At 52.2% G+C, this 24,058-nt stretch overlaps 1 protein-coding gene across 5 annotated transcripts in view; it reads right to left on the bottom strand.

The window, feature by feature from the left end:
- AdamTS-A (ADAM metallopeptidase with thrombospondin type 1 motif A) overlaps positions 1-23,806 on the bottom strand; it is a 383,945-nt gene extending 360,139 nt beyond the window's left edge. For all 5 annotated transcript variants that reach the window (XM_075668702.1, XM_075668703.1, XM_075668705.1 and 2 more), the window contains exon 1: positions 23,090-23,806. In XM_075668702.1, coding sequence (XP_075524817.1) covers positions 23,090-23,201 — 112 coding nt within the window. In that variant the 5' untranslated portion in view covers positions 23,202-23,806. The remainder of the gene's footprint in view (positions 1-23,089) is intronic.
- Between the last annotated feature and the right edge of the window lie 252 nt (positions 23,807-24,058).

Below are 24,058 nucleotides of genomic sequence, written 5' to 3'. Positions count from 1 at the left end.
CCACCGCTGCAGTGAACGCTCCAAAAGCGCACCGCAAGCGCGCTAGTAGCGCAAACGCCGACAGTCACAGAGGCGAATCGTGTAGAGGTCGCGGGTTCGATCCTGGCCGCGGAGAAGTGCTCGTGTACCGTGCGCGCTGAAGGAGCCCCGGGCGGTCAGACTTAGTTAATTCGGGTTTAACGGCGCAAAAGCGACTAAGGCCACGCTGCACCAGCCACGGGGCATTAAGAAATTGAATGTTCAAGCTGCGAAAGCTGCGTTACGTTATAGTCTGTGCAAAAAAAAAAAAAAAAAACCGGTTGCTTCTAAAAAGCTCAACAAGTCAGTGAAGGGCACTAGCGGATCATCTCCGAGTATCATCCGCGGATCATCCGGAGTCCCCCACTTATGGCGTGCCTCCTAATCAGATCGCAGTTTTGACGCGTAAACCCTGAGAATTCGATTTTACTTTAGCAGGTGCTAATTCAAAGCGTCATGGGACAGGGGCAGTTTATCAAAACCGATATAGAAGAAGGGTCGGAGGGGAGCAGGGGCACAGCTATCCAAAATTTGACAGCGCGCCAATTTTTCTGCGCAACGTTCGAGTACACCTAGCCCAAGTCGTGTGCCAGAAGCGCCGGTACGGCATGTCTATATAGGATCGCGTTGGGTAGGCCGCGCCCCCAGGGCCCACCAGTGGTTTCAAGCATCGCCGACTCGTCGCGAATGAAGGCGAACAAGCAGTGGCGCCTGAGATGGATCTCTGACATTAGGATAACCCCACATAGCTCAGAAATTGGGAGTGATCGTTTGCGTGCGTCCTATTGAACTCCGCGTTTCGTCCTCCCAGTGCTCGTTGTCTAGTTTTCGCAACGACGAAACGCCAACACACGAGACCGTTGATCCTACTGCGACGCATTTCCAATTATTTGAAATTTGTGCAGGTTCAACATGAACTACAACAAGAAAATAAAACAAAGAGCCAGAATCGCTTGCACGCGAAGGTGTGCCACCACGGATATTACTGAACAATTCGAGGTTGACTTTCAAGGGCGTTCACGTTGATTCGACGAAAGCGGGCTGTCGAAATTTGCCCGTCGGGGATCAGCTCAAAAAGCTATAGTCGTTTGGTCAGGAGGGAACGTCAGGTCGACTCGTGTTAGTCCGATAGGTTGAATTAACACGCCAGGCTTGACCCGACAAACAAAAGAAAACCGCGGACTAGACACTTCGGCGGTTCGTATAGGATTGTTAAGAACGTGGAGGCGCTGTTAAGAACGGCCCAGCTGACGTGCAAGTTTGGCAGCCAGTTGCGACAGCGGGCGTCAACTTTCTAGGAACGCCACCGTTACGCTCCAGCCTCGTCGCCGTTGTGACTGAATGCGTTCGGCGGACCAACTATTGTTACCGAACCCACAACGTCGACCTGTTCTGCTATGAGCGGGGAAGTTGCCGCGGGAACGTCTACCAAGGCCCCTTCCCACGCGCCGTCCAAGACGCAAGACAATGGGTACTTGGCGGCGCGCTACAATGGTCAGCTCGGGGAATAAAAGGCACCTACCCTGACACAAGCCCCGAGTTCGACGAAGTCCGGCTGACCTCGGTTGGGGACCGTGAACCTCGCGCAAGGAAGTGTGTGTGTACATGTGCGTGTGTGCGCGTGTGCGTAAACCATCCGCAGAGAGGCGACTTGTTTACGATGACTGGACGGCCGTTTCCGTCACCTGGGTATCGGGGGAGGACCGAGTGTTTATAAACCGCTGTTGTGCGGCTGCTCAGTGCGCTCTCTCTCAAGCAGTCATGTTAGACTGACGTACTTTTCTCTCACAGTCATGCTAGACTGATGAACTGCATGTAGATACTGTAAATAAACCCATATTTCTCGTTCTCGATGAGAAGCAGTCCTTCTCTTCATCAACGTCCCCAGCGTGGATAAGTTAGACGACGGCATGGGCCAGCTACCTTCCACTTCATGCTCGACTCCAATCTTGACAACGAGTTACCAACGGTGGGATTGAGCGCCCAATCATAACAGGATGCAGTAGACACAGTCGCATTGGATGCGGAGTTAACTTGGTCGAGTGGTCGCCTTCTACCTAAGTTACTCTGGCTATTAACTGTTTACCCTCATGCATGTTTATCCCCGCACGTTAAAACGGCTCGCTCGGACGGAGCAATCACCGGCAAGCCCGTGCATGGCTAGACGCACCAGCATAGCAAGCACCGTCCTCCTCCTCCTCCTCCCTCCTCCTCCTCCGGTAACAAACACTGGCGGCAGCAGCAAGCGCGGGCGCGATGTGTACTCGCGCCGTTGCCTCTCTTCGACCGCAAACGAGTCCGCGTAAAACACTCGCCGGCTGAGGTCGCCTCAGCTGACCCTCTGACCCCGAACGCGCTTGTTCCACGCTAACTAACGCGCACGAAATGCGCGATCAGAACACCACCACCGCTCTCGGAATCTGCGACTCGCGCGCCGAAACCCTCCCCCGCCTCCCCATCGGCATGCGACAGCCGCGGCCGAGAATTGACCCTTAGGCAGCACAGGACGTCAAAGACCCTCGCGAGTCACCGCAGCTTGGCAGATTTGGTATGTCCGACGATACAGATACGGTGACCACGTCCAGGGGGAAACAGGATGTCGGAGGGGGTTGCGGCAGGAAGGTTCCTCGCTCGGAGAGCGGGAATCTTCGGGCGGAGGAGGTTAAACTGCCCAAGTGGAGAAAAGGCGAGAAATGGGTCCCAGGCCGCGGGGCGAGAACACCCCGCCGGTCCATCACGAGCGCCTCGCGGGTGGGGCATCGGTGGCGAATTGGCCTGACGAAGCGGTTTTTTGAGGGGGAGGGTTCCTCGGGTGAATCAAGACGGCGGTGCCAAGATTGAGGGTTGAGCGGGAACCGAGAGTCTTCCGTGTGGCGCGTATGCTCCGTGGTGCTTTTAAAATGGAAATAATAAAAAGAAAGAAAAAAGTGAACCCAGGAGGCCGCGGGAAGGCGGGACGCGAATAAGACGTATACGCGTCTCGCGTTAATGGGCGCCTGTCGTCGCTTCGGGAGTGAGGCGCTCGGTTTCGGGGCTCGAGACGCGCCCAGATGGGAAAGGTGCGCCGGCGAGAACCCGGTCTGCCGCCTTTCGGAGCGCTACGGAAGCAGACTGTATATAAGCACTGAACTTCCGCGTTGAACTACGGTGTGCGCACCTGAACGCACTCGTAAAGCGGGAAGTAAGCACGTCTCCATAAAAGAAGTGTCCGTGATTCCATCGGACGAGGCGTCAAAAATATATATGCATATAGAACGACAGAAAAAAATGAACGAGTTGGTGACAGAGTTCACGGTTTTCAAGGTGAGACGTAGAAAACAAGGACACCATACAGCAACGACGACTGCGCTGTATGTTTGGTTGCTATTGTGTTCCGCGTTTGCAACGGTATACCTGTCGGAAAACTTCCTCGGAAACTTGGCGGAAGCTCGTTGGTATACGACCAGTCATGAGACTGGTTCGGGTAGTTTCTATGCCCACAAATTCGAAACGCGTGCGTGTAAAACCCATGCAAAAGTTAGCACGACTAGTCCTACGTACAGCGCATCCAACGATCTTCGGGCAGGCTTTCAGCGGTTGCCACAAAAGTTTCAACAGTCCCAGCGGCCATCTTTTCGGAGCATCGCGATCGACAGTTCCATCGAATAGCTTTGAGGCACATTGTACATAGTACTTAACGTAGGAAATTGGACGCCAAATCATACACGCTGTACGATTTCGCGTACGCTCCGGAGTACGGCTGTATATTCAACAACATCATACAAGCTTGCGGCGGGTTCCACGAAGCTCCTCCAAATTCCCAAGAGTGGCGAGCAGCCATCTCTGAGAGTACAAACCCCGTATCGCACCGCGTGCGTCTCATGCTGAACGTTATACCGAAATAACGGCTATAGCGAAACCATCACCCCCCTCTCTTCGTCACAACCGGGTTGCTTTCGTCCGCCGCTTCTACCAACGTGCAGAATCTCCTCCACCGTTCGAGTCTCCGATAGGTGGCGCCCTTCGCGCCGCTGTCGGGATTCGATTATCGCCGTTACGACTCATTTCACAGACGGGCACCGCTGTCCTATCGGCCACGCACGCTTAGATCGATATAATCTCTACGGTCAGGGCTAAAAAAAAAAAAAACGCACGGAAAGAGATACGTTTCAAACGCGACGCCGCACCGCCGCCTCCTCGGACCACAATCTCACGACACAAGCGCGAACAACGACTCCGTTAAAAGCCTTTCCATGCAGCGCGCAAAAGGAGAGGGATAAAAGAAAGAAAGCAGGAAAAAAACGAAAAAAAACAAAATCGAAGCGAAGCAAAACGGGGCGGCACGCAGCCGCAGCCAGCCAGTCCTTGTCCCGTTCTCTCTATCAATACAGAAGCTTGTTTGAACAAGTCTCTCTCGGCAGAGGCCATAGGGGAAAGGGTAGGCGAGTCAGCATGACTTGAGACACACAGCGGCCTCCTCGAGCAGGGCAGAACTAGCCCTCCCCCCCGCCCCCGGCCCCCCTCTCTTCCAGCTCTCTCCCTGCAGTCCAGTCCAAACAGATATCGTCGCGCATCCCTCGCGACGTACTCCGCCGTAGTCGTTATATATACTTACTCGGCACGTATCGGCATCATCGCCCCCGGGCCGATCGCGCAACCCGACCACAAGCAGAGACGTCGCGGCGGCGGGAAAGAAGGAGACGCGCCCGCGGGCGGTAGCGCAAACAAGACCTCCCCAACCCTGTCCCTCCCGTAGAGGCAGACAAGTTCAGAGCAGTCACAGTGGCCCGCGCGTGTGCGGTGCGTACGCGAGTTGAGTATTTATATAGTACCGAGAACTGAATCGGTGTCGCGCGATGCCGATGGGTGCAACCCCCCCCCCTCTCTCTCTCTCTCTCTCCTTTTAAATGCGCAGCGCCATTCAAGCCACGCCAGCAATTAATACGAGGTCAGTCCGCGGTTCCGTTGTGTGAAGAGAATTGAAATGGCCAATTAGCGGAACAGTATTGCCGGTGGCTTTCCACAAGCTACAAAGTTTCTTTTTCCTTCTTTTTTTTTCGAATTTTGACTCGAACGCGCAATCAAGGGCGGCGTTTCGATCGCATAAACGAATCGAGCATTGAGAGTCGCGCTCTCAGATGGCTGTTTTTTTTTTTTGTGTGTGTGACGGGAGTACTCACTGAATAGGGGGGGAGGGGGGGGTCAGCTATTAGATCAGACTGCTCCACTTTCTTCCGCAACGTCCCGTTCACTATCCTGAAACAGTGTCGCCCAAAACCATCCCGCCGATGAAGCTGCCGAATCGGCCACCCGCTAACACACAGACCAATGCTCACGTATCGCTATCGAGAACGAGGAAACTCCAATACTCGCGACGTGAAGTGTGGCTGTTTGGAAGACGCCGCAGTATTGAAAGCGTCGTATGAAAATTGAAGTCGGCTACACAGAAAGCAAAGGGTTTAGCAATGCGCTGCGTCGCTACATCGCTTCAGTGCTACTCGCATCAACGTCGACGTTCATCGTGAGATTGGTTTTGCCGACATTTTAACTCGACAGCGTTAGGGGCCCCGTGCCGCGGAAATCCAGTGTCGGCGTTGTCGTCCGAAAAAAAAAGTCATCCCGAACCCCAACCACGCAGGCCCTCCGTGTGGCGCATCGGCGTCACTGAACTAATTGCATTTGTCAGAGTAAAATACGGCAGAAAATTTGTGAAGTACGACTTATGCACAACTTACAGAAATGATAGCGTCGGACTGTAATTTGAATACACAAGAAAACATTCTCTTACGCAGAAATTCCCACGCAAACCCCTGTTTGCTTGCAATAAGTCATTGCTTGCAGTCTCTGCCTTACGGGGGATGAGTCATTGCTCTGCCCTGCACGTTACGCCACCACGAAGAAATCACGCGATCTTAACTATGCCATAGACAGCTGCGCTGTAAAAAAGAAATGGAGCTGGGCAGGCAACGTAAGGCCACGGCCGCTAGATCAAAGCGCACAGTGGGCTTTGATCCAGCGGCCGCGGTAATGTGTAGGGCTGATAACCTGTGGACAATTAGAGTTACAGAACGGACGCCAAGGGAAGGGAAGCACAGTCGAGGACGGCAGAAAGTCAGGCAGGGGGATTTGCAAGCTCAAGTTGGATTCAGCTAGCACAAGACTATCACGTTCCACCCTTAAAGGCGAAACTTAAGCGTCCTCCAAGATTTTTTTAATAGGCGTGCTGGCTGTACGTGATGATGATGATGATGATGATGATGACGACGATGATGCGTCTTTAAAACACTGGCACGTGCCCACAGTACAGGATGAACCAAGAATGGGGTGGCGCTACGCACAGTGAATAACATGTTCCCCGGTTCACCTAGACAATTTGGGCAAATCGCGCGCAAAGATTTCCATCAAAATGCGGTCGGGTAGGCGAAGCAGCGTAGTACGTTCCGTATAAGCTCAGGTACATTCAACGCCCTCACAGACCTCAAATTATTATCGGTACAAGAACCTCACGCGCTCGACATCTGCGACAGCTGTGCCGTTTCGCGCTAACAAGACCCAACTACAGGTTTAGTTTACATCCCCCCCCCCTTCCTGCACATTGCGTGCACTGTTAGAGCTTTGTGAATCACAACTAAGATCAAGAGTGTTGGTCCACACCCACTCGCGCACGTAGCCTGCAGGGCTTCGATGCCACAGAAGGCACGGAAAATACACACAAGCGGCCGTTGATAACGGCTGCCCCTGAAGGCGACTCTCTCTCTCTCTCTCTCTCTCTCCGTCGCCCGACTCACCTCCAGGTAAACAAAGAGAAGAGCACAACGAGAACAAGACAAGGCCTCCACTTCCGCCTTGGTCAGAGTTGAGTATATCGGAGTGGCCAATCGACAGGCTAATCCCGCTTACCCCCGCCGACACAAAAACAAAAGGTTAAACGCGGCAGAGCAGGGCCGCGCACTGGTACGCCGCCGCAACATCGGTAGGAGGGGGGGGGGGGGGGGGTGCCGACGCACACACGCAACTGTCACGTACTGCACCAGCGGCAGGCGTGAAAAATGACCGAGCGGCGGCGGCGGCGACAACAACAGCGCGCGCGCGCACCGAGGGAAGGGTGGGGTTACAGGTACGCGGTTGCACGGCAGCGCACGCGCAAACGGTTGTACGAACGAGCGATGATGCCGCGCCCCGATGTGGGTCAGTGGCCCGCCGCCGGGCATCGGGATCACCCTTCCCGCGGAGAGCGCGTGCTACGTACGGGCGGCTATACCCATACGACGCGGACAGCAACCAGCGCGTAGGCGCGCACTAAACATTTCTACACCTTTGTGGTTGTGTATAGAGGGTGTCCGGTTTGCCCCGTGGCTGACAACCTGACGTTTGAGTCGGCAAGGTGGAATTCATTGGGGAGGAGCCATTTATGGTATCTTGTTTGCCAACTTTTTTTTTTATTTCTGGTAAGTAAATATGATAGCGGTGACCCCACGCTGCGACGACGCGAGAAGGGCGTTAAACATACGAAGCTATATCGCTGTCGAATTCTCCTGTGGGATATTTTTTGCGTGTCCAAGAAACGTACCAGTTTTTCAATCACACTTCTTTCTCGTCGCGCGTCCGGTTAGAGCTCGTTGTCCTGCTCTATAAATATTTTTTATAGCCCTAACGGTAGGGTTGCTACCATGGGACACACATGAGTCGACCGTTGGCGTGCACTGTATTGACGGGTATACAGTGACTCGTCATTCGTTCCACGGTCATTTCAAAAATGTGGCACCGCACCCTTCATTAGTGTGTGACAAATTGTATGAAAGGAGGTGGATATGAAGGGGTGTGAGCGCCGGTTAACGTAAATATGAGCGGAAGTCGGCGACAGCGGCTATGAGAACGAGTGTGAGTATATAGAGCGCGTACGAGAGCGAGTGCAAGTGGGAGTTATAGTAACGTGTTTGCGTGAATGCCGGCGAGAGTTAAATTATGGGGTTTTCTACTTGGCCAACACCACGATCCGATTGTGAGGCACGCCGTATGGTGGGCGAAACTCCGGGTTAAATTCGACTAGCTAGAGGTCCTTTAACGCACACCCAGTGAACGCGCGGTAATCCTGGCATGAAAGCTGGAAGAATACAGCATGACGACGCCGGGGGCCCCACCAACGGGCAACAATAGCAGTAAGCATAACGCAGAACATTAATTAGTGAAATGTTTAGCACATCAAGCACATCAGATATTGCTGGCATATGTGCACTTGCCTGCACACAAATATACGCCTACACACGTATACATATTTACGCATATTACTGATGCACATATCACGATAATGGTCAATTGCAGAGGGTCGAACAGGCGATGTCCCAGACTGCAGACATCCCTCGTTTACCCATTGATCGCTTCTCTTCCTCTGAACCTCCCTGTCGATTTTCTGTACGTCGCACGCGCCCACAACTGTTATATACCGCACATGCCTTCCCGCTAGCGAAGCAAGCCCGAATGTCGTCCGTACACAAAAGGCACTTCGAGGCTCTCGCCGGAAAATGCCGGGCGCGAAAAATGGGAAAGTCTCTAACCCTTTCCGGAACCCCCGTGTCCTCTTTCCCGGAAAGGGGACGTTGCACTATACCACGGATATACACCGTAGCTCTGGCAGTGCAATAACCACTCTCCGATTCCTATCATTGCCCCGCTTTCTACGCATCTCCGGACAAGCTGTCGCTCATGGTTATATATATAAATCGAAGCGTTCCTGCAGGCCTCTCTCCGAAGGTTTGGCGTTCGTCAGCACTTGCTAGCCGGGCGCATACACAAAGCGTGGGTCAGTGGCCATGCGCTGGGCATGCCATCTTGCCCAAGTGTAGACAGCTTGGGGTCACTGGCTGTGTGTGCCCCTCCTCAGCCGGAGTGGACGTGTCACTGTGGCACAACGGGACACGGAGCCTCGAACTTGTTTGGGCACGCGTGTCGTACTCGTCCGGTCAAGCATCGAATATCCTGACCCTTCGCTCTCGTGCCGCAGGCAGCTAAGGCTACAGGCGATGAGGCCTGGCTCGTTGGCTCGTGTAATACTGCCTCTAACGCGTCGATAACTCAAACGAAGCTCTGCGTTACTTAGATTCCAACATTTCGTTGGATCTGCGCGTTGACTCGTTTCCCCTACTTTCTTTCGCTCTGCACCTTCCTGCGCCTCATTCACGACGCGGCTAACTCTCCGCGGCCACGCCAACGCGTCATCCGCGCCGGTCACGTGTGTGAATGGATAATTTGTCGACGTCGCACGGCGGTTGACGGAATTGCCGCGATTCTCGCACCCTTTTTCGGGTCCGAACTCGCGCGACACCGAAACCGGAAAGCGCATGCAAATTGGATCAAACGGTCGCGAATGCGGCACCCCAAAGGGCGTGGCAACGTCGCGCGCGCTGGGAGCTCCTCTCCTTCGGGCAGAGGTGTTCACATAACGGCGTCGAGACCGCGTTGCGTAACGCGAAATGCCGCCCGTCGAGGCGAGGGGGAGCCGGAAACGGCACATTCCGATGCTCCGTTAGAGCTTGAAGACTTGGCGGTTTTTATGTAGCAGCGTAACGTATGGTACGACAGAAGCCGCGCCTCCGATCGACGGCCTAGCCACGTGTACACAACGTGGTTGTTGGAGAGTTCTTCGTACCTCACGATATCATCTCCTGATTAGTGAACAATTCATTGTTTGTGGAGAAGAAGGGTATACAAGAAATAGTTTCCAACCATCCAATTTTCCAGCCAAGTGTAGCGAATAGTTAGGTAGGCCACGTTACGTCTGAATACGCCAATGAGCATTCCAGACGTTTATGCCACGACGTAACCCCACCCATTCATCAGCGCCTACCCAGAAGTCGACGCAGCGTTGACGATGACTGCTGACGGGTCAACAAGAGACCACTCTGCAGGGCTTCGATGCCACAGAAGCCACGGAAAATACACACAAGCGGCCGTTGATAACGGCTGCCCCTGACGGCGACTCTCTCTCTCTCTCTCTTGAACTAATTGATGAAAAGGGCCAGCGCCGAATGCTCCCGTGGGAACCACATCGACCTCGGATTCCCAGGTTGCTAAATATGCGGGGGCGACGGTACAACGTCGGAGGCAGAGTTCGGCGGAACGGTGCGATGTCGTGGGCGGGATTTTACGACCGAATCGACGATATTGATTGACCGCGATACAATCATGAGATTCCCTAGTCTAGTCTCCTAGGGAAGACGACGGTATAAAAAGCAGAGACCTTTGGTGCAGTGAGGAGGTGCTGACGTGTCCTGATGTGAACTCTCAGACATTTAATCGGCTCGTACATGGAGCGAGCTTCCGTATGTGGAGCCAGTGTGAATAATGTAAAATAAACCCTTTTTTTTTTCTTCATTCCTACTGCCGGACCTACTCGTCGATGGGCTTGGTGGATTCCTGGCCCAAACGCCTTTTCGAGCCGCAACGGCCTCTTAAGCGCCAGCTATCCGCAAATCACTAATGCACTACACATACTAAAATAAAGAAGGAAGAAACGCAGGAAAAGGTTACGGTAGAACCAACGTTGGGCTGATACCTTTATAAGCGATAGCTTTCTAAGCGCCCCTCAGTATATCACGTTATGTGGGGACGCACATACGTTCATATTTTATATATATATATATATATATATATATATATATATATATTGCACATTTACATAAGTACATGTTTGTTTTTCACAATAATTTTCATTAAATCTCCATGTCCTTTCTTTCTTCCGTCTGATTCTCTTCTGGTACCTTCTTGCATACGGACCTGCTGATATTGCATGCCTATCCAAAGCTTATGTCGGAATCAATGTCCTTGATTATTGGCGATGTGTATTTCATGGAACACAAAGATTGGCTTGATTTGGTTAGGTTTGATTAGTTTTAAGTAGGCATTTGTAGTTGAACATACTGGAGGACTGGCTAAACGAAGGAAAGTAATTGAATAATCTGTTGAATATGATTCATTCCATTAAAAATATCCGTGTGCTTTAATGTGTTAAGGATTTCTGTATGAAGTCATTTTTGTGTTAGAACAGAAGCGGGCATATTTGGTGAGCATACGAGGGTCGTATAAGCCCGTTCGTTGGTACTTTCATTCGGCGAATAGCAGAGCATAGTGCCTCCACTCCCCCCCCCCCCCCCAGTATGACAGTAACTGGCCAAAAACTGGCAATCTCAAAAGTGCGTGTGTGGGGGGGTGGGGGGAGCAAAATAAATAAAACAATATCAACAAGCACTACACACACATACAACTACGAAGTTATTCAAATGATGAGGTCTTACGCCACACTGCTTCACCCCGGGCTGTCAGGGACACCGTAATTGGGTGATCCGGGTTAATTTCGACCGCTTGGGGCTCTTCAGTGAGCACCAAAAACCAAAGTGCAGGAATTCTAAGCACAAGGACAGGAACCGAACCCGCTACCTCGTGCTCATGCGCCCGTGCCCCGATGAAACAAAGCGGGCGCATTTGGCTCACGTCGTGTTACGTGTTCGTGGCGCCGGCGAGGCTCGAGCTTTCAGAAATCGCGAGACACCCGGACGATCTTTAATGATTCCTGCAAAAGCTTGCTGTGGCACACGCCGCCCTTTGCCTTTGCTACCGCATCGCGTTAAGTCACGTCACGTGTTGGACGGCACGCCGACGTCACACGTGTAACCAGATCTCGCTCAGGCGAGACAGGTTTTCTTTTTCTACATGGCACCCCACGAGGCACCGAGTCACGGCCGAGTCATTGGCTGCCGTACGTGAGCGGGAAGAACTATGTTGCCGGCACAAGAACCTGATTTACGGAGATCCTCGCACGCGATGTTCCACAGTTACGTGCTGCACAAGTCGCGGCGGAACATGCAAACGATGCGTTCACTTTCCAGCAAAATAAATTAATTAAAAATAAGAAGGATAAGAAGAAATAGGAAATTCGCAGACTCCATACGCATACATATATACCGCGACAGCAGCCGACTGTCCCAGCCGACACCGACACCATCTTCTCAAGAACGACTCCTCTGCGGGGAGTATGAGAGCAGTTTCCCCTGCTGTGGCCTCCGAAATACATGCACAGACGCCGTCGCCTATCTCAGAGTCTGCGTGGCGCAAATGAGCCCCGCGCAAGTTGTAAATCGACAGAGCTGCACGACGCCACAGTGTTTAGCGCGTCGGCCTCTTTAATGCAAATAGGTGCTGTCCAAATACACGCCACAGCGACGGTTCCCTATGAGGATCAGAAACAGATCTCAAAGGCTATGCTTTTGCAGACTGCACGAGCCGGAAGTGAGTGCGGATCCAGACACACTTCACGGCCTCCACGTTGCGGCCACCATCTACGGTTGCAAGGGAATGAGTTCGATGCCCATTGGAATTGGTGGACAAAGTTTCGTTTCTTCAGAGGGGCTCCACCCGCAGTAACTAAGCGCAGTCTTTATTTCAATTGTTATTCTACTCCTCCTCCTCGTTCTCTTCGTCGTCATGTCGTAGCGAGTGTCAAGTTGAAGATAAGGATGACGGTGACACCGATGTAACGGAAAGTACGGACGGACGAATAAGGATCAACTCCAATACCGAGCTGCTCAACTCCTTTATATATGAGTAATCCCTCGAAAAAAATAACGCCCGACATTCGATTGAATTTCAGCAAGAAGTCTGTTAAATGCAAAAACAGTCAATAGAAGAGCGACATAATTTTGCGAGGAATACAGTCCCAACCATGTTCATCGGATGAGCGTCAGATGAGCCCTTCGCACATTCTTTATTGACCACGGTAAGCCAGTCAAATTGAACAAACCTCTCGCTACCACACTCAGACTCCTGCAGACCCGTTCGTATCCCACTCCTTGATCCCTTAACAAGATAGATCCTGAACACTCACAGTCGTGCCCCAAATGTGGTCATGACTCATGCTCTTTTGACCACATGCTCTGGCTGTGCCCAGCCCTTTACGCCTCTCCACCCATCACGAAAGAACAATGGCAGCAATCTCTCAAGAGCAGCAATTTCCACATTCAACTCCAGGCTGTCCAGAGGGCCCACGACACTGCGGCGGGACTTGATCTCCCGGTCCCATCGTGGGCGGAGCCACCGATTTGATCTTCGGGAGCCTTCGGTTTTGGCTCCCCAAGATCTCAGTCTCTCAGGACTCAAAGTTCTTGTCATGTCAAGCCAGCTATACGGCAGTGTATACTAAAGCAACCGTTCTGTACGTGAACAGCGCGTCCCCCGAAAAAAAGAAGCAACGACAGCGGCTTTGATAAATGAGCGCGAATGAAGCCGGAGAGGAAAGTTTGGTGGCCTCATTGAACGTGCGTGTCCTGTCTCGCGGTTCCGGGCTCTATTCCGGTCCACACGAGACGCGTCGCATGGAGCGGCGCGGCCTATGTGGCCCCATAGAGCATATCCGAACCGCCAATAGGTATACTTCAATCAAGTTTTAATAATCGCGGTGTCGCGCGCAGCTGTCCTTACGTGTCACGCCCCCCGAAATCCGGTCGCCGCGGGGTCGACACACAGGACAATTATACGTCGTGCTCGAGTCCGGGAGCACCGTCAGCGCGCAACGGGGTTTCTTCAAAAAAATAATAATGAAAGGCACGCAATGTCGGTGTTTTGTTTCGTGACATTTGTTTGCGGGCTCTGCACCATTCTCCGAATTATGAGGAATAACACTGTCAAAAAATACGCAAGACCTGGCACGAGCAACTTTAGTGACAGAATGGTGTGGCACTTATTACCCGCATGTACCGCATGTCTCTTATAGTATAGCGTCGCATAAGGCATACGTGTTACCTAAATATATACGGAACCTCACGGCGACGGCAAAAAAAGAAGTTTCACTTGGAGTGTCCATACATAATAGCTATCACAGTAAAAATTGAGCCACGTTCGGGTTTGTCCGGTGACTGCCGCTCCTCCAGCAGTCGCCGTATAGCGGAGCAGCCTTGGACTCGTGCACTGCTTGCAAAAGGCACGCCCGATATTCCGTTGCACCTCGACACAATCGCTGTTGAAGGCAACGAAAAAGTCAACACATTTTCCATGACGCCTTTTTTGTAAGAGCGGACACGCAGTTTACAGTTGCGCTGCGTTGCCTGGATGTCTTTAGCGTCTGGGTCGGTTGGGCGGCTTTCCGTGCCATGCGTTTGGGCAGACAACGCGTACACTGAACGGCGCTAAGTGTTCGGCGGCGGAATACGAGCTGAAACCACTTGATGACCGAGGCATTTACCATCGGTGTTTAATTTTTTTCACGGTTACAATTTGCACGGCGATTATAGAAAGCAGAAGCGTGGCCACGGACTTACTTGCCAGGGCCAGCCAGCATCGGTACAACTCCCCAATACAGAAATTGTTATCGCAATACCATAGCGTTTCTATGAAGTTATCGCTGAATTGAATAGACTCCTAGAATAGAATCCTCAAGCTGGCATGAATTAACGGTCCCGTGGAAGCACAGATAAGTGAAGGCCGACAAGCAGCCTCTGGCCCCCTACTGCACGCAGGGTGCGTATACAGCAATGAAAGCGCAAGGGGGAGCACAGTGCCGACCAGTTCAACAACACAGCGACCGCTCGGTCGTTTTCATCAAACCTACCACGGCGCACATGGGTACGCGCTCAGTCATTGACAAACTGAACCGATAAGAGTTTGCACGCGGAGCGAAAATACAAGCGCACGCCACTATACCGCGGCGGCGAACGCTACAACGGCGCCCGACGTGCCACTCTCGGGACGCTTATCGAACGCCCGCTATCGTTCACCACACGCGCGCAACACGCCGCGCGATAAGCAATCGAGAGCCACTCAAGGAGCGTCAGCTTACGGGGGCAATGTTGCGCGCCGATAACAGGTGTATCCGGCGCATCTAAAGGAGAGGCCTCGCGGGTTCGTTGACTCGCTCGCGCGAGCTGCGGCATAGCCGGAACGACGCTGACCCACCTACAAGCCGGCGTGACTGATAAGCTACGATGGGAGACATACGATGCGACCTCCCCCACAGCCCTCGACAAGCATTTTTTTGAAGGGCGCGACGGGTTGATCACCTCGTGGGCGCCGCGCTAAGTGCGAATCCGGACGACGCGAGAAGCCGAGTCGACAGGCTGACGCCGGCTGTACGGCGTGGAGTGGTACGCTTATGGAAACAAGCCCTCTTTTTGATACAAATGGCTTGGCGCGTGGTCGCTCTTTGAGAGCGAGCACCTCCACACAACGGCCAGTCGTCGTTGGGGCATTGATTGGTTGATCGATCTTGTATTTGTTAACCGCTTCTGTATCCATTGTCCTCACATTCGTCGTTAATTCTATAGTGTATTCAATTTTTGTTATCGCATTTTTTTTTATTGCCTAGACACTTAGCACGCGCACGTCGTACCAAATGACTATAGTGGACACGACTATAGTCGTGTCCGCTACATTCTTTGTCGGATTCAAGTGCGTCGACGCGACGTACACGTCATTGTGTGTGTGTGTAATGCGGATGTTTACTAAGATAATGTTCGATAGCCTGGCAAGAAAACCGGAATTCGTGATTGGCAGTCGGCCTCCAGCATCTGTGCATAAGCACGTTTATCTGACAGGGTGTCCCGATGACGAGAAGAAAATTTACGGAATAAAAATGGACTGGAGAGCATGCGGCAGGCGTTACCAAGTCGTGACCGGCTGCTATCGCTTGAAAGAGAAGTGTACAATCATTGCATTCTACCGGAACTGACATTAGGGACAGTAACTCGGAGGTTAACAGAGGAGCTCGAGAACAAGTTGGGGACCGCGCAAAGGATGACAGAGGGAAAAATTTTGGGCGTAACGTTAAGAAACGGGAAGGGAGCTGTGTGGATCAGAGGGCAAACGGGGATAGTCGATATTCCGGGCAGCTGACAGGAAAGAATGGAGCCGGGCAGGTCACGTAGCGCGTGGAACATATAACCGGGGGACCATCAGAGTTACAGAATCGATGACAGGGGTGGTGGTGAAAGAAGCATTTGTTGCCAGTGATATGAATGGTTGGGACCAAGCCCCCTACATGGCCCTTGGGTGCTTCTTTACTGTGAGGGGGCACCCTTACAAAGCGAAGGAGAGCCCTTGGAGAGCAATACTTCTCGTAGCACCGGAGATGATCCGGCGCTGGTCTTGACCGGAAGTGCAGGTCAGCAGAGTCTCCCAGTAAGACTCCGCCACGGCAGGTGACGGGGGATGAGGGAAGGTGGGGCATGTGAGGAGGCTGTGTATAGTGTTAAGAACGGCCAGCTGCAGTGCAAGTTTTGCCAACCAGTTGCGACTGTGGAAGCAACATCTCGGGAGCATCGCCACCAACCTCTAGCCACGGCGTGGCGAAGTCGACTTTGTGTCAATATCTATACGCGCATACTCCACTATCCGTCGGTTCAGCAAGGATGCGCTGGGACTGAAGGAGTTCGACGAAGCAGGCTTTGTGCGCAACACGACAAAGCGGACCTGATCTCCTATGGGCGAGGGAGCTGCCGCGGGAACGCCGACGGACACTCCTTCCCACGCACCGACCGAGACGCAAGACAACGCGCTACCCGGAACGGCTCCGAGTTCTATGAAATTCGTGTGGTGTCGGTTTCGGACCGTAAACACGTGTGTGTATGCGTGTGTGTGTGTGTGTGTGTGTGTAAACCGTGCCGCGGGGAGGCGGCTGGTTTGCGATTACTAAACGAACGTTCGCATCACCTTGTATCGGGAGAGGACCGAGTGTTTAAAAACCGCTGTTGTGCGGCTGCTCAGGTCACTCTCTCTCAAGCAGTCATGTTAGACTGATGTACTTTCTCAAACAGTCATGTTAGACTGATATAAACACCGTAAATAAACCCATATTCCTCGTTCTCGATGAGAAGCAGTCCTTCCCTTCATCAACGTCCTCAGCGTGGATAAGTTGGACGACGGCATGGGCCAGCTACCTTCGAATTCATGCCCGACTCTAAGCTTGACAACGGATCACGAGCGATGGGATTGAACCCCCATTTATAACAATAGGAAGTCTCCTGGTTTGCCGCAAAGCTTGCATGCTGAGGGGAATTGGTCTGGGTATCGGACATGTAGTAGCAGTAGGGGGCATGGAGCAAGGGAACGGAAGCGCAGTCGAAGATGACAGAGTGGCGGTGACGGGATTTAAAAAAAAAAAAATTCGCAGGCGTATAGAACGAACGTCCGCTGACGCCATTCGAAGGTCGCTGCAGGAAGAGGCCTGCGTCCCGCGCTGGGCGTGGGAAAGGCTTACGATGACACCGAGACCACCCAAACAAGCGACCGATCGGCTTCAAGATTTCAAAGGACGAACGTTTATTCCAACCGACACCGCACAAAGAGAGGGCGAGATTTCTCTGCATGTAATATCGCACTAGCTATCGCGTCACTGCTTGGCACATGGGCGAAGATGCCACTTTTTATTTTTTTTCAATCCACCGATATATAGGAACGCGACCGGGAATCCGACTGGCGACCTCGCTCCGATAGAGTCTTGACATCCCTGAGTCACCCAAAGGGGGTGTAGTAAGTACTGCCCTATGTAAATGAGATGAAATGATTAATCGTCGTTCGAGAAACTCCAAACGAACAAGGTGTCCCGTGGAAAACGAAAGAGGCTGCAAACTATGCGCTGCTCTTACTGTGTTTAAAAGAACTAAGAGCCTGGAAATTTAATAAGTACAATGCGCAAGACAAAGCCATAAGAACGTCCGAAGTCACAAATACGAAGGACGTATCCTTGCGCTAGCCGACATTCCCACGGTTTGTATAGCTTAGCGATAGCAGCATCAGAGTTTCGTCCGGTAAGCTTAGTAGGAAACTCCTTTTCCGCTATTCGCAAGCACCGCCACGAGTTTTACAACCGCCGGCAGGGATCCAAGGAAGCCGAGCGAGCCTTCAGAACTTGCCAGCTACGCAGCAACCGGCCATAACGAGATCTCGCGATATAAGTTTTAGTGGGTCCACGGTCGACCGGGGCCGCCTGGAGGTTACGAGCGCGGACCGCAAATCTGGCCGTACAGATAGGGGGGAGGCGGCGGCTCCAAGAAGGTGTTGGGCACTGGGGAGATGGAGAAAGGAGGGTGTGAGAGGGCCTGCCCCCCCTTCCCCTCTCTCGGTATCCCGCCCCCTCACGTACGACGATGACGTAGCGCTCGCGTCGCACGAGGGTTCAAGGACGCCCACGCGCGCACGATAGCGACCCTCATAGCACTGCAGCAAATGGGGTGGGGGAGGGGAGACGCACGGACAGGCAGACGGGCATCCCCCGAAGCACCGTTGCGCATCGCAGACGCCTACGACCGGGACAGCCCCCCCACCAACTCCCACCCCCCGTTTGCGAGGGTTTCGCGGGCTGCATGCGGCACTACGCCGTTACGGCCGCTCAGAGTACAACAAATGTCAGCGCCGACGTTGATTTCGTACAAAGGTTGCCACGCGGGCGGACTTCTGATCGCGATCGAGCCCAATCTGGATCGGATTTCTCACTCGCAACTGGCTCGTTTTCGAAAGCTGCGGGGGGGGGGGGGGGGGCGGAGCCAATAGCGGTGGAGAACTTCGGTCCGGATCGGTTTCCATCGCAATTGGAAGTGGCCGAGTGACACCGTTATGAGATAGGGCACTTAGCATAGAAGCAAAAAAAAAAAAAAAAATTAGTGATGACAGAAATCGCGCTTTGTTAGTGCTAACGGATTGTTTGATCTTAATTATCGGGTTCCGACGAAGCCCAGACACCCTTCCACCTAGTGACGCAGCGCGGATTTTTTTCTCTCTCTCTCTCTCTCTCTCGGTAGCTGAGTGGTGGATACGCTGGGGGGGAGGGGGAAGGGGCGAGGGAGCAAGAGCTGCCGCACGTCGTTCGGATGCCAGGCTTCCAGGTACACGGCAAGTTCGTTGAGGTCGGGGCACGTGCCCGTTGTGCTTCGCCCCACGCTCGGAAAACATGTACGCAACGTTCTTGTTTAGCGGGGTAATCTGTTTAGCGGGGTATTAAACTTCGGAACACTTCAACGTCATTTGAAAACAGCAAGTCTTCAACATCCTTCAAATCTATGCTTCGCGCTTGCTTACGAAGTAGTAGTAGTAGGACGGAAGATTTGACAAAATTTTAACGTCAATTCGCGTAGGCAATGTCCAGAAGGAAAAACTACCTTACATATTTTGCATTAGTCTAAATGTAACTAACTACCAAAATACTGGGGGTTTACGTGCCCGAACCACGATTTGGTTACGACGCGCGCCGGATTAATTTCAACCACCCGTGGTTTCTTTACATTACGCTGCTTCTCCCCACGGTCAGGTTGTCGACGTCTCCAGAAGCAAGCGTTTTTACGAAGGAACTTCCCTGCCTCGGCTAGCGCTTCGGCTTTGCGATTCCCGTCGCTATACGTTATACAAGCCCGCATTCACTATCCTAACGCGATGGAAGGCGAGTAACCCGACCGCACGCGCACAGAATATATCGGCGCAGGCGCATGTAGAGATCCTCATTAGATAGCGCTTGCGCGGCTGATCCGGTTGACACGCTGGAGCCGATTAGAATAAAAAAAAAAAAGCGTTAATTTATGGAGGTTTACTTCGTCAAGTTGCACGCACGTCTAAGGAGGCGCCGACTCGATGGGAACTCTAGATTAATTTTGACCGCTCGGGGTTTTTCTTTACTCCCCCCCCCCCCTCCTTTGATTTTTCAATTTTTTTTTTCGGCGTCGCGGTGCAGATGTCGTTACACCGGTTTCGATTCACTCAGCCACCCTCGTCAAACAGACGGGGTCGAACCCGCGACCCTGTGCGTCCCGAGTGCATAACTATAACGCACAAAAAAAAATTGAGAATGTTTGCGAAAAAATTTCGACCTGTATAATTCATTGCCAAAGGAGACAAAACTTCGTGAATTTCATTTATACATCGCATTTACTCGTCGCTGGATCCATAGGCCCGCTTGCCACATCAAACTTTCAAGAAGCCGTGCGGACGTGCGAGAAGTTGGTGTTCCATATTACATTTTTTTTTTATTCATTCGTATCCGCGTCGTACTACATCCGACACACTACAATAACTTTTCCGCATCACTAGCCACCATGGAAAATCGCGGCGCATTATTCAAAGTATACAAAATTGAACGATGAGGAAACTACTTTTTGTAACTTGTCCTGATGCTTTTACATTGTCAAGTATACGTAATTGGTAAGTTTGTCCATGGTTCTTTGTTTTTTCGCCATGCTCTCGTTATTTCCTGCAATAACTTTCACTGAGATGTAGCGACGTGTTTTGTTTCATATGTATCATTACATTTTTGTAACTATTTCGTGCAACGACTGCCTTGTATTGTGACCTTGATGGTATTTTAAGTTAATAGGTATTCGCTCGAGAATCTGAGAATATCGAGGATCTCAAAAAAAAAAAAAATTTAATTGTACGCCTTCCGGACTCTTTCTGCGTTGCGCTATTTCAACATCTAGCAAACAAAATGCGACCATCAAGCTTACAACACGAAGTGATTGAGCCAGGTACATTCGCGTCAGAGTTCTCACGCGCGGCCCCCCATTCTGAAATGCAGGTCAATCTAAACAGTGTTTACCAAAAACAAAAACAAAAAAAGCAGGCGGAAACGTGAACTACTCGGCAAGGAAACCAGCTGCGTCAGTAAACGTCAGGGTGTAGGGGTGTCCCCTTATCAACTTGCCCGAACGCTTGACGAGATTTAAAAAAAAAAAGGCTAACAAACGAACAATCTGTCCTCGGCGGAAACAACTGCCATATAGCGCACAGAAAGATCCGAGGCTGTGCCAGTTGTGATGGGCGATCGAAGCCGTGTGTGCCTGAGAGCACTACGGAACATGTGCGGCACGGCGCCAGTCTGCCGGTAGCAGACTGAGCTTCGCTCGAACGCGACAGGAAGGTACCTTTCTTTTTGTGTGTGTGTGTGAACCGGTCAAAGCGAGCAGAACCAAGTGAAAAGAACGTAACAAATCGGGCGGGACCAAGCAGGCTACGCAGACCACCGAATTAACAAGACAGACGGCGGCAGAGCAGACGACACGGGCGAGGCCAATAGGAGAGCGTTCTAATCCAGCGTTCACGTAGCAGCCATCACGCAACTCGATGAGTTACGAGTATATACTCTAAAAAAAAAAAAAAAAAAAGTTTACACCCTTTGGGTGGTATATTTGCCACAGCTATAATCGTCATCTGTCTTTGCTTGCGTTTCCGTTCTTGAAAACGCTGCGCTCGCTACTTTCCTGCCGAGAATGCTCTGTCATGGTGATAACTCGCATGCTGTTCGTGACTTGGAAGTACCGGGCTCGCAGCATTAACGAAAGGAAATGCGGGCAAGACGCGTGACTATTCATAGTAAGATTCGTCACAGCGCAACCCAAGATAAAGACAAAAGATGTATAAAACGACGACACGGCGCCGACTCTCAACTGATATTGAAGATGTGTCTATATATATATATATATATATATATATATATATATATATATATATATATATATATATATAGAGAGAGAGAGAGAGAGAGAGAGAGAGAGAGAGGTGCCAGTTGATAACCATGACATGCACGAGACACAGAGATGCATCGAGGTAACTGTGACAAACTGATGCATAATCAAAATTGACGTAGGCAACGCAGTTCCTTGTCATGAGTAGTGATAGACGGTTCGCTGATACACGCTTTGTCCTTAATTTTTATATTTGGAGCCTCGGCGATTTCCCTTGTCAATTGGCTTGCGTGTTTTAAAATGACACTAGTTTATATATATATTTTTTAATTCGGGGCGATAACCGCACGACTTGCAATGCTCCGGGACATGAAGTGGCGCAACCCCGTGAAGCTCATGCTCCCGATGTCTAACATTCACACATCGCTTCGTTTGTCCCACGTACTCTCTGCCACAAGATAATGGAATGGCATACACAACCTGCTTAGCACAAGAGATGCACCTGTTCACATCATGAATGCACTGTCAAACATGTGAACAGGTACCTCACTTCTGCTAAGCAGATTGTGCATGCCATTCCATTATCTTGTGGTACCTTCTTTTGTCCTTGCCTTGTGTTGCGCTGTAACGAACCTTACTATGAATCGCAACCAACTGGCCCAACTTGCCGTTTTGATGCAGATGACGATTATCGTTGTGTGGCAAATATACACCCCAAAGGGTGGAGGAGGAATAAACTTTATTAGTAGAAATGAGCCGACGGTAAAATCGTCCGAGGTGGGCGGCGTCCCTAGTCCAGGATTGCGCGGGCCTGAGCTGATAGCTTGGCCCTGCTCACCAGGCGATGCTGGTACCCCAAAGGGTGTAAACTTTTTTTTAAGACTGAAGAGTGTACCTAAACCAGCAAAGTTCTGACCAGCTAGAGCGATAATATACGGGCGCGCGAGCCACAAAGGAATGAATGAAACGTTAGATAAAATGAACTCTCGTGGCTGCAGTAGCAGACTAACATGAACTTCTGTCGCCTTCGCTGTCTGCCGTTGAAAATCGGCAGAAATCATGCTCTTGGCGAGCGCAGAAAAAGAAAGAAAGGGCGTCAACTTTGTGACCGAAAAAGGGGAATCTGCACCGACGAACCTCGGCATGCGAGCCGCGGCCAGGCCGTCCCAGACGGGAACGAAACACGGACGGCGCGCCGCGGCAGACACACAGACGTTCTTCGGCCCGAAAACCGCGACGCCACCCACCGCTACTGGCAAGCCGTCGTGACGGCTCGTCAATCACCGCTCGATGCAGCAGCCAGGCGAACGGCGGCCCGGTACTACCTCGAGCGCGTATGCGTACAAAGCCATCCCGCTTCTCGACGACGACCTTTCCTCGCAAAAAAAAAAAAAAAAAGCGCTCGTCGACGCAAGAAAACTTTCTCCCCTGGAACAACAGCGGGCCACGTCGAGGCCGTCCCGCCGCCGCTGCAAGCAGCAGCAGCCGCAGCAGCAGCAAGCACGTTGATTCGCTCGTCCTCTCCTGCCTGACGGCCCCGAAAATAGTCGAAGTGCAACAGGCGAGGCACGGAGACGCGCGCGGCCTGCTCGACGGACTGCGCGAGGCATCGCCCCGGAGAAGCACGGGGAGTTAAAAAAGAAAAGCGGTCTGCTCTCACGTACCTGACAGCAGACGCTGCTCGGCGACCGCCGCCGGACCGGGCCAACAGCAGCACGCCACGAAGCAGACGAAAAGGAGTGCGGTCAGCGACATGCCGACCGGCCGCGACAACATCGCGTCGCCGCCGCCGCCACCACCACCACTGCCGCCGCTGGAAATCCACGGCACCACGACGGTTTCTCAGGCGACGAGTACTACACAGCACTTATCCGGCAGCGCGGCCACGCTCACGCCGGCGACAGACCGCATGGTCGTCGTCCCCTTGGGCTGGCACCCGGCGCGTACAAACACAGCTGACTCTTCCCGGTGCAGACGACGCACGAGTGAGAACGACCAACGACGGGAGGCAGGTCCCGATATACCCGACGATGATGATAGTTGGCGGCAGGCCGGCGCAACGCCTCTGCTGAAGAGCTCAGACGCGTGAAAACGGGTAGTGAACACGCGTCGTGGCGGCGACCGGAGCACTGGAAAAGGTATTCACTACCGCTGCTGCTTTAGCCTGCTAGTGCGGTCAGACGCTGCCGTCGTCGCTGCCGCCGCCGGGCATCGAAGTTGCTACACCGCCGCTCCTCGAGGTACCTCACCCCGTAGTGAACCTCGCCGCCAACTCGCTCGCTCCCCGCTCCTTGTCGCCCGCGCTCTTCTTTTTTGCCTCGTTCTGTCTATCTTTTCTTTTGCTTGTTTTGTGGATGCGCTCTTCAGGATAGAGCGGGAGAACTGGTAGGACTAGAAGCGCCCTCTCTCCTCTGTTTTCGCAAGTAACGCGCTTCGAGCCCTCTGTCGGAAGGCTTGCTGGACACATTCCACTCCCGGGGCTCTTTCACTGTAATGAAATTTAACAGAACGCAGCAGAGAAAGGGGGAAAAAATAAACCATGGTGCAATGACATCGTGGCTTGCTCGAGGTAGTAAAACACGTCGGGAGCTGAGACAGCTGCACTGCTTTTATTAAGCGCTATCCAAGATAAT

The sequence above is a fragment of the Dermacentor variabilis genome, chromosome 9, assembly GCF_050947875.1.
Source record: "Dermacentor variabilis isolate Ectoservices chromosome 9, ASM5094787v1, whole genome shotgun sequence".
NCBI lineage: Eukaryota > Metazoa > Arthropoda > Arachnida > Ixodida > Ixodidae > Dermacentor > Dermacentor variabilis.
Note: the sequence above shows the minus strand (reverse complement) of the source record. Positions and strands in the feature narration are given on the sequence as shown.